Source organism: Apis dorsata, unplaced genomic scaffold (assembly GCF_000469605.1).
Source record: "Apis dorsata unplaced genomic scaffold, Apis dorsata 1.3 scaffold_739, whole genome shotgun sequence".
NCBI classification, from domain to species: Eukaryota; Metazoa; Arthropoda; class Insecta; order Hymenoptera; family Apidae; genus Apis; species Apis dorsata.
In genome coordinates, this window is record NW_006263900.1 from 109,740 (window position 1) to 121,531 (window position 11,792).

The 11,792-nt window shown below is 22.9% G+C and overlaps 3 protein-coding genes across 5 annotated transcripts in view; all 3 read left to right on the forward strand.

Annotated features, from left to right (window-relative positions):
* The window catches only part of LOC102670957, a 20,238-nt gene extending 13,394 nt beyond the window's left edge, over positions 1–6,844 (forward strand). The window contains exon 13 of the mRNA XM_031513787.1: positions 5,942–6,844. Coding sequence (XP_031369647.1) covers positions 5,942–6,007 — 66 coding nt within the window. The 3' untranslated portion in view covers positions 6,008–6,844. The remainder of the gene's footprint in view (positions 1–5,941) is intronic.
* Positions 6,845–7,539: 695 nt separating this feature from the next.
* LOC102681702 (rho guanine nucleotide exchange factor 7) overlaps positions 7,540–11,792 on the forward strand; it is a 5,751-nt gene continuing 1,498 nt past the window's right edge. For 2 of the 3 annotated variants that reach the window (XR_004151475.1, XM_031513780.1), the window contains exons 1-8: positions 7,540–8,091; positions 8,172–8,298; positions 8,403–8,580; positions 8,841–9,056; positions 9,140–9,338; positions 9,480–9,716; positions 9,816–9,894; positions 10,003–10,127. Coding sequence is in view for 2 of the 3 variants with exons in the window: in XM_031513780.1 (XP_031369640.1) it covers positions 7,948–8,091; positions 8,172–8,298; positions 8,403–8,580; positions 8,841–9,056; positions 9,140–9,338; positions 9,480–9,716; positions 9,816–9,894; positions 10,003–10,127 (1,305 nt within the window). In the remaining variant the exon portion in view is untranslated. The remainder of the gene's footprint in view (positions 8,092–8,171; positions 8,299–8,402; positions 8,581–8,840; positions 9,057–9,139; positions 9,339–9,479; positions 9,717–9,815; positions 9,895–10,002; positions 10,128–11,792) is intronic. The other variant, XM_031513781.1, reaches the window with a different exon arrangement.
* Positions 10,134–11,615, forward strand: LOC116186463. The gene is made up of 3 exons (XM_031513782.1): positions 10,134–10,416; positions 10,507–10,781; positions 10,815–11,615. Exons 1-3 carry the CDS (start codon positions 10,254–10,256, stop codon positions 11,586–11,588), a joined length of 1,212 nt encoding a protein of 403 aa, XP_031369642.1. The 5' UTR covers positions 10,134–10,253; the 3' UTR covers positions 11,589–11,615.

Sequence of the window (11,792 nt, forward strand, 5' to 3'; positions counted from 1 at the left end):
GGCAGGCGAGAAATATCAATCGAAAACTTACGAAACGAAAATTACAATGATGGTAATCCGAATTGTTGCAAATTTATAATTTCAATATTATATTATTCAATATTATATAATCAAACATTAACAAAAATATTATGATAACTTGATATATTTCAAATATCAATATCAAGTTTTGGCATTTCACAAATGATTACGAAATATAAAAATAAGATATAAAACCAAAAATTCAATAATTAAAGTTATAATGAATATCATCATTTTTGATATTTATTATTTCATTTTGATTATCCAAAGATTGTTTTATATTTTATTTTTGTATTCCATGAATTTTTCAGATCTGCAGAATGCGCAGCGTTAATCTTTATAACATTTTACACTCATATTCCATGAAGGAATAGATCTTTTACTATTTCATTCATTTTATTTTATTATATTAAGTATGATATAATTGTAGATATAAATATAAAAGAAATTTTATATAATAGTAATAATCTTTTTTGTAAATATCTCAAAAATTAAGACCGAGTGACAACACATGCAAAGAAATATATAAAGGAAAAAATTATTCAAAATATTGATTTCTAGAATATTCCTCATTGAAAAAATCAATGAAGATTTTTATTTTTAATAATTATTAAAATTGTTGCTATATTAAAATTTATAATATATATTGTCTGTATATTTATGGTAGTATATACGATTACTATGCTGTTTATTTATTGTTTTAAATATATTATGATAGTCAAAATATATGGGGAAACTAATATCATTATACTATTATTCAAATCCATTTGGAAGTAGATTTTCAATAAGTTCATTCATTATATGTTATTGGGCAATTGTGACTTCATTTTATTAATTGAAAGAACTTTAAGAATATGATAGCGAAGTTTATGTTATTAACTGATCTGGATTGATGCAAATTCATAATTTTTGACGTATTAATAAAAATTATTGGTATTATATATTGAATTTTATTTATTTATTACATATATTATTTATTACATATAGATCAATATACGATTTCTGACGATTCTATCAACATTTAAAATGTATATTATGAATCCATTGGAACAATTTTCAAAAAATGAGTTGAAAATTTGAAAGATAGTAGAAGATGAAAAAGAAGTCCAAAATATAAAATTTTAGCTTCGGATTTTTATTAGTTTCCAAAATAATTAATAAAAAATTTTTTGTATACATTGGATTCTATTTACACATGCACGTTCTTTGATGATACATCAGCACGATGCAATTGCTTATCTATTTCTATAGATATATCGCAGTAATAACATACAAAAGAAAAAATTGTTTAAAATGTTAATTTGTAGAATATATTCAAAAATCATCGAAATCAATAAAGATTCTATTCTGAATAAAATTTTTGGTACATTGAATTTCTATTTATATAGGGTGTTCATATGGGATACTTTTCATATGGGATTCTAAACATCAAAATGATGAAAAAAGTTTATATACATATATGTCCAATAAAACTTAATTAACAGTTTAATCAGAGTTTAAACATTTTAAATTTAAATAAAGTAAGATAACAAAAGAGCGAGAATGTTGGATGCACGGAAGTACTATATTGCAATGTCGCTTACGTAGTTTTATCCCCAATAAAAGTAAAATTGATATATTTTTTATATACAATTGATTATTTTAAATTGATAATTTGAATTTCAGTGTAATGTAATATAATATATGTATTATGTAATTTCTTATTTAAGAAAAATTCGAATAAATTTTAGTAAATTCTAAAATATTAATATATTATTTATTTTTTATATTTAACTACTTTATTTAAATCCATAGATAAATCATTTTATAATACAAATATTTTATTTAAATCCATATTGAATTGTTGTATTCAATCAGTCTACTAAAATCAAAAATAGAAGCAAATGAAAATTCCCATAAAATTTCGAGTTAAATAAGTTATATGATATGTACATTAATGTTACATTGAAATTTATTTGAAATATATAATTAATTTATAAAAAAATATCATTAATAATAATAATCTTAATATAAAAAAATATTGTATATTTACTTTCATTGAGCTGCTCTGCAAGCGACATTGTAATGTGATACTGCCGCGCTTCAGCATTCTTTATCTTAATATAAACTTAAAATGTTAATATAAATTTATTTAATATTAATATTTATTTAATATTTATTATTTAAATAACTCGTTAAATCTTATTCAACATATGTGTATATGAACTTTTTTCATCATTTTGATGTTTAGAATTCTTCAAAAGTCCTATATTTTTATGAATATCCATATATACGCTTTTGGCAATATATGAACATTTATCTTTTGTTTTTATAAACATATCGCAATGGGCAGCGAAATATATAACACATAAACTCATTAAAAAACTGTTTTTTTATAAATTATGATGAACTTATAATGCCTTATTCAATGCTAAAATTTCACTATTTCAATATTTCAATATTTCAGATTGGGTTCTTCGATAAATAAATAAAATATAATATAATAAATAAAATATAAAACCTTGGATGATGGAAATTACCATAGATTTGACATAAAAAATGTTGATATATTGTAATTGTTTTATATTTTATTTTTATTTCAAAGATTGTTTTATGTTTTATTATTTCTTGGCATTGAAATACTTTAATTACCGTAATTCATGAGCAAATAGATTTTTAACTATTTCATCTTTATACATTTTATCAATCTTATTATTAATATTTCGGAAACTAATAAAGATTCAAAGATAAAATTTTATATTCAGGAATCTTTCTTTGATCCCACAAAATTTTAGCTCATTTCGACAAGAATTGCATATTGTATTTTATTCTAAGATATTAATAAAAACTTTGGTATAACTAATATATAATTTTTACTAACTATTATAATTTTATTAACTATTATTTATTAACTAATACTTATTAACTATTATAATTTTAACATTAATTAATATTAAATACTGCTATTATTATCATTGCATATTCTATGGATTGTTATTGAGTGTGGGTTGATATATAATATAGTGATACTGATATATAGCATATTTTAAAGTAAATAGTATCTTCAAATAAAATCTGTTATCGTAACTTCAATTGCTTAAGAATAATTTTTATCTGCAATCATTTTAAATTATATTATGTTTTAAGATCTACTGACAGAATTATTAAGTTAAAACAAATTTTTTTCCCGACTATAGATAATTAACAATGACGACAATGATTATTTTCATTATTATTTTTTTAGCTATTTTATTTCAGAAAAATGTTAAATTTTCAAAGACCATATTTGATTGCTTAGTAGATATTCAACAGCATATAAATGTGTTGTCATATGGAGATAAAAAAGTATTAATTTGGTTTGAGCTTTATATTTTGAATCTTGTTAGGCTGAGTACATTAAAAGTACATCATGCGTGCCGATACTTATGGGATATCTTATAAATAACTAATAAGACTTATTATTGCTGCTATCGTCATATTATTGTGATTAGTTATTTAATATTTGACGATTATGACTGCTCTTACGAAGATAATATGTGTAAAAGAATTTAATATATTGTATTGAAATTTTTAGTTGAAAATTATTTGGAATAGGAAGATTCTTGTCATTTTATTTTAAAAAAATTCTTTTCTTTCTATGTTCTTATCGCTTTAATTTTCGAGATATTTGCAAAAAAATATTGCTATTATAAGTTTTATATTAAATTTATAAAAAAAATTTTATATTGCGTGTGTGTGTGAGTCTGCCATCATTTATTTATTATTCTTATAAGTATTCTTGCGGATGGCATCCAAAATATATATATTGGATAATAAATTGGTCAAAAATCTATTTGCTCATAAATATTTATTTATATTTAAATAAAATGTCTCAAATCTAATGTCGAGAGCATTATATAAATTCTTCAGATTCTTTGAATGACCGAAATGAAAAAAAAAATCGAAATTACAATGATAAATACCAAGAATGATGTTGATATTCATTATAACTTTGGTTATTTAATTTAATTTATCTAGGATTATTTTATATTTTAATTTTAATCAAGTTCGATATTAGATTTAAAACTTTTTAAGTGTAATATAATCCATAATAATAAATAAAAAATAATATATATAATAATTTTTTGCTAGTTCACTAATTATATATCTTAGTTGTTCATATTTATAAAAAATTGCATGCAGCTATGAATGTATAAAAAAAATTCTATGTAATAATAAGAACTTTTTTTTGCAAATATTTTGAAAACTAAGAGCAATAATATACGAAGACGATATATATTTAAAGAAAAAAGTTGTTCAAAATATTGATTTTTGCGATTCAAAAAGTATAAAAATTAATGAATAGGTTTCTCCTATTCTGAATTACAAAATCAAATCTTTTTTTAACATTTCGAAAATTAATAATCTGAAGTTAAAATTTTAGATTTATTTCTTCTTATTCAGTTCCTCTCTAATTTCATATTAATTGAAATATATATGCTTTTTAGAATATACGTATGTTTTTTAGAATATTTATTTTCATGAAAAAATATCTAATCTCTATATTATATTAATCTCTTTATTGTACATTTTAAAAACCGGGCATCATATGTTTATAAATACAATAGATAAACAACGATCGATATTGATATTTATATTTTCATAGATATATAAATATAGACAAAATTTAATATTAAAATTTTTTTGTTAATATTTCGGAAATTTTGAATTTGCAATAATTCGGATCACAACTATTTTTTAAAAAAATGCACAATTTTTCAATTTGTTATTCCAATAATCAAAATCATATACTAGCTGATCTTAAAACTGCATATTGACGTATAGACAAAATTCAATGATATAATATAAAAAATTTTTTATTAACTCAAAAAACTAACCGCTGTTATATAGAAAATAGAGAATTGTTCAAAATCATATTCTTTACATTATATTTTAAGATAATTAAAATCAATAAATAGAATTTTAATTGATTTTAAAAAATTGTTTTATCTTATGTTTGTTATTGATAAATATTAAATATGTAATATTTTATCCGTTATATATTTTGTCTGCTGCTGTAATATGTTTATAAACAATTGATAAATTCCACTTTACTGTTACATTTGCTACTACAGAAGATATAGAAGATTATATATAAATAAAATTGTAATAATACAATATTTCGCGAATATTTCAAGATTAAGCAGCGCTATAAAAAAAAATTATTTAAAATAACATTTTGAAAATCATCAAAATTTGTGAAGTATATCTTTTTTTTTCAAGTATATGATTAGTCAAAAGTTAGAATGAATTGATATATCATTGAGATAAGTTTGTCTTTAATATATATATATATATAATAATATATATAAAGAAAAACAAAGCTTTTTTTAAAAAAGAAAAAATATTGCACTAGTGTAATACACGTGTGAGACTTTATTTATTATGTTTACAAGCTTTTGCAAATATGATGTAAGTAGTTTTTAGAAGACTGTCCCGTAAATCGCGTATATTATACTTTTCAAGTATACAATTTTATCTTGGTCTATACCATTCTTATAACTTCCCGTCCATCAAGTAAAAAAAAATTTCTATGAGCCATGGCAATTATTTAGATCGCCAATGCATGGCATCGTAATGAATGTATCAAACATTTCATGAATGCATGAATGACATATTAATCGACTATAATTAGTGATTAAGAACCGCGTAAATTATCTCTTTCAAATTTTAACTTATAATCTTTCAAAACACGCTCAGGAGACTGATCTTCATTTGATTTCAAATATCGAACAATATCATTGACGAATAAGTATTTTGTTTCCTCGAAAATATTGTTTGCGATACAAATTATACTTTCTAATATGAGCAAACGTCCTCCATATGCGCATATATGCTCTTTTACTTTCATTTTTTTTTTCTCTCTTTTTTAACGAAAAATCGTCTTCTGCTCTTTTCTTAGATTATATTAATAATGAGAGCAGCGACGTTAAACGTTAATGACATGCGCGTACATATTTCAAATTAAAGAATTTATAGAATGAGAGAGTTGATAATTATAAGGACCAATTCGATAAAAAATAAGATGTGCAAAGATAAAAGATAGGAGCGATAGTAAAAAAATGATTCATTAGAAACCAGAAAGCATGCAAGCGAAAAAAAAGAAGAAGGAGCAAGAGATAAGAGAAAATGAAAGTTAAGAAAAAAAGAGAGCAAAGAAAGAGAAAGGACAAAATACGATGTTCACTGATGATTATCCGTCCATCATATAAATCTTCAAAGATCGTGAATAATATTATCGGTTTTAATTGAAAACTCATCAATATCAATGAATTTTGTTTGAAAGAACACCGTCTCTTAGAATATGACATGCATCGCGTGTATTGCTCTCTAAGCTAAAAAAATTTTGAGAAAGAAAAAAACAAATAAATGAGATAATTTACTTGTTTTTCGACGAATGCGAATATAAATATATATATAATATATATATATATATGTATATGCGATTGGATACACCGACGAATACCCATATTTTGCGGACCAGAGCCTACCGATTAGGCAATTTCTTCGATCGATGTTATATTATATCCTTGTACCTGTGTGCGTAGTAAAACCGCGCCGATTTTATTGTCTTTACTTGTTATTAGTGTATTAAACAATTTGCATATTGATTATTATTAGCAAAATAATTTCTATTATATGTACGGAAAATCGGGATACAACGAGAAATAAAGTCCGATCGAATTTATGATCCCGATTCTTCATCATATGATGCCCGTGTTAGCGATAATAATGACTATGACAAAACATTGATAATAATTGTTTCAATAATATAGTCATTAAACACTTTTTATTTCTATTTGAATTTCTATGTCTATACGTACACCCAATATATTTAAAAAAAATTATTATTTTATTAAAATTGTATTGCACATTCTCTATTTTGAAATTATTGATTAAGAGATTGATTGTGTTCACCGAATCATTATATTGATGCGTCAACAATATGCTCATTTTTTCTTTTCATTTAATTTCATATAATATATAATATATATTATAAATTATAAAATCAAGAAAAATATATCGAAAATAGATATTTGCTAAAACATCAAATTATGAATTTATTACATATTAAAATCAGATAAAAATCAAAACTTTTATTTTCAAAAATATCATATATATATATATTAGTAATATTTAAGAAAAAAACGCGAATATAAGTAATATCATATGCATGTAATTCGCTACAATAAAAATATAGCATTTTCTCATTTATCTAATTCATTTACTTACGCATTATATTATATGCATTATTTTTTTCTATAAAAACTTATCTTTTATATCATATATTCATATGTATCTATTTATAATATATATTTTTCTATGTGGGTAAGTATTATATAATTTTATATAAATTTTATATAATAAATTTGTATTGGTAATAATATTTAATTTTATATGTAATTTATGTAACTTATTTATTTATATAAGAATAGTTACGTAATACATAAAATTAAACATATTTACATATATATATACATGAAAATGTATGCGTATTAGATATTAATAGTTGCAACTGAATGTAAGACTAACCTCTTTGTTTCTTATAGATAAATAGTCAATGACATTGTTGAATAATTTCAAATTTTTTTTTTTGTATATAATAATTCATCAAGTATATTTAAACTAGTTGAATTTAATGCGGTAACGTGTAATCAGAAAAAAATACGAATTGCACGATAGAACAAAGGTGAAACGTATAAATAAAAATCACTAAACATTTAAGAAATATGAATCGTAATTTTGTGAAAGTTGAAAAATTATTTAAATATATTCAATGAATATGTATTTAAGATTATATCATTTCAAATTTTATGATACAATGAAGCTGAATTGATAAAAAAAGAAATGCAAACAAAATTAAAGATGTTTTTTTGTAAAATGAAATTGTTTGATTAAAGATTGTTTATGTTTTTTATATATTCATTTTTAAATTTGTTTCTGAATTGTTTTTTCTTTCTTTATTCATTTATATTAATAATCATGTCAAAACCTGATATGCCAAAACTTGTGACTGCACTTTTTTCCTTTAAAGGAAAAAATAATGATGAAGTATGTTTGATTTTCTATTATATCATATTATAATTTTTTTATAATTTGATTTTCTAAATACTGTTATATTTTTATCATAGTTATGTTTTAAAAAAGGAGATGTAATAACAATAACACAAACAGATGAAGAAGGCTGGTGGGAAGGCACATTGCATGACAAAACTGGCTGGTTTCCATCTAATTATGTCAAAGAATGTAGAGTTTCAGGTATTATGCATGAAATAAAATAATCTATTTTAATTCATCAAATAATCTGTTTATATTATATTTTTATTATTTTGTTATTTTATTTATTTTTATTTCATTTAAAGAAAACAATATTTCAACTATGAAGACTTCTCCTGAAAAAATTCTGCAAGAATCCCCTGTGCATCAAAAATTAAATCGAGATATTGTATTAAAGGATTTAATAGATTCTGAAAGAGTGAATGTAGCAGAATTGCAGGGTTTAATAAACAATTTTTTACATCCCCTAGAATCTGCTAATATGTAAGTTTATATAATATATAAAAAATATATAAAATATATGTATAAATATATAATAATAAATTATTTAATTATTGATTACTAATTTTATATATCTATTCATGTTATATGCATATTTATTTGTATATTATCTTTGTATATATGTAAATAATAATACTTTATTATAAATAATATAAATAATATAATACAAATAACTTTATTATAAATAATATTGAAAATTTCTAATATTAAAAATAAAACTTGTTTGTATATTAAATTTTCAGATTAGAAAAAGAAGAATATAAACAACTTTTAGGTAATATACATGAAGTTCTTGAAATACATCAACGATTATTATCTAACTTGGAAACAACTGTGACACAAGATTGCGTTTTGAGAGTTGGAAATCTGTTTCTAACATTAGCACCAAAATTAAAATCTATTCATATAACATATTGTGAAAATCATCCACAGGCTGTATGTATTTTAGACCAATATAGGTATGTTACAAAAATTAAAAGATTTTTACGATTATTTAGATTATTTAAATAAAAAAAAAAATAATAAAATTTTTTTTATATAGAGATGAATTGAATGATTTCATGGAACATAATGGAGCAATATCACCGGGTATATTAGTATTAACAACTAGTTTAAGTAAACCTTTTCGAAGATTGGACAAATATTCTGCTATGCTTCAAGAATTGGAAAGGTATACAGAAAAGAATCATCCTGATAGAGGCGACACTCAGCGCAGTATAGCTGTATATAGAGAAATAGCTGTAAGTTAAAGAATTTAATATTAATAAATTATATTAATTAATAATCTATATGTTGTATATTTAATTTTAAAAATGTTTGATATTTTTTGTAATACATATATTTTTATATTTTAATGTAATATATGTATTCTTGTTGTATAGGATCAATGTGTATCTATACGAAAACAACGTGAATTAGCACTTCAAGTTTTAACTAGTGGTATTAAAGGATGGGAGGGAGAAGAATTAAATTCTCTTGGAGAAATTCTTTATGTTGGCTCAGTCACTTTGGCAAATGGAACTACAAGTCTAGATCGTCGAGATAGATATTTTGTTCTTTTTCCAACAACTCTTTTAGTTCTCAGTATCAGTCCAAGAATGAGTTCTTTTGTTTATGAAGTATATTCAAAAATTTTTCTTTATATATTATATTTTATATTTTTTATTTTTCTTCAATTCATAAATATATATAAAAAAATTTACTTTTTCTATTTGTAGGGAAAACTTCCATTAACGGGTATTACCATTATTCAAATAGAAGATACAGATGAAATAAGAAATACTTTTGAAATTACAGGCAAGAGATATTATTTATTCATTTATCATTAAAACTATTCATTCTTTTCAAAATGAAATATTAAAATTAATATTTATAAAAATTAATAAAATTTCGATTTTATCTTAGGACCAATGATTGAGAATATACTCGTATTTTGTGCTACTAAAGAAGATCAACAGCGTTGGATTAAACTTTTAATACAAGAACAAACAACAAATAATAGTCTTGTAAAATCATCAATGACATCACGCGTGAGTCACAATTTACCTCCATATGTTCGTCTTTCAAGATATTTTGCAAAATTAGTCAAGAAAAAAATTATACGTCTTGAAATTCTGAAAAAACTGCTTTATTTGCAATATATTCTGAAACCAGATATGAGTAACGTAAAAATGCGAAAAACTAATATAACAACATATATTCTTCATCCAATGCAAACAAACAATCAAGATTGCTATTCTCAAAATTCAGAAAACATGGCTTTAAATAATATTAATAAAATGAAACATTCACCTGTTGAAACGACACAAACAATGTTGCGTAAGTCTACTCTGATACTTGAAGTGAAATATGCATTAGAAGATATTGATCTTAGTACTATAGGATTAGCACATGATTCATGTTTAACAAAATTTATATCAGCACAAAATGGCATATGTGAAATTAGCAAAAGTTTACCATTTATTGGCATTGAAAGTTCAATCAATAATTTTATGAATAATAATAATGTAAATAATAATTTTGTTGGTGGACAATCTCTTTACCGATCACGTTTTACTAATCTTATTCATTCATATCCAATTGGTTCTAATTTCCATCAAGATACATTTAACGAAATGGAAAAGCGCATAGATTCAATAAAGTGTTGGAAAGAAAAAGGATTCATTGATGAACAGATTACCAAAAATTCTATACATCATCCATCTATTTTTATATGTAATTCAAACATCAATAATTGTTGCCAATTTCAAACATATATACCAAAAAAAATATATCAAACATCTGATTTTCAAGCTAATGTAATTAGCGTTGGATCCTTAGATTCAGGAATGGTTGAGAATTATTGCTTGAATTCATCTGAAATTAATTCTTCTTGTAAATTATGCACATATGTTGATAATAAATATAATGTTGAACATCCTCTAAGAATTTATTCTAGCGAAAGTGAAAATGATGAAAGTAAATTTGAATATCAATGCATTTGTACATCACCTTTTGGTTCTACTCCCAGGAATAGCATTCATTTATGCAATTTATCGAAGCATATTGAAAATGTTCAGGATCTTTCAATATGCAAAACTAATATGAAAGATCACAATTCTAAGCATATTCTTACAACAAATAAAATACAAACACAAATAAATACAATTTATGTACCTTTGAATAAATATGAGCATAAAGTGCAAAAAAGATTTACGCAACCTATACCGTATATACATCAAACTATAATACAAAAAGTTGGAAGAAGAGTAATTCAGCCAAGTCATCCCATTGTTAAAAACAATTACAACGGAACGAATCAAATATATAAATCAGGACTATATGCCCATTGGTGGTTGAAGAAATTTATACCATTGTCTGGATGTTCAGATCAAGGCAAGCTTCCATGGCATGGCTGTTTTATTTTTTTTTCTCATTTAATTAATGTTTTTGCTTGTTTTAATACTAATTATATTTTTCTGAGCGCGCGTGACATATACACATACATATAGATAGATAGATAGATAGATAGATAGATAGATAGATAGATAGATAGATAGATAGATAGATAGATAGATAGATAGATAGATAGATAGATAGATAGGTAGATAGATAGATAGATAGATAGATAGATAAATAGATAGATAGATAGGTAGATAGAGAGAGAGAGAGAGAGAGAGAGAGAGAGAGAGAGAGAGAGAGAGAGAGAGAGAGAG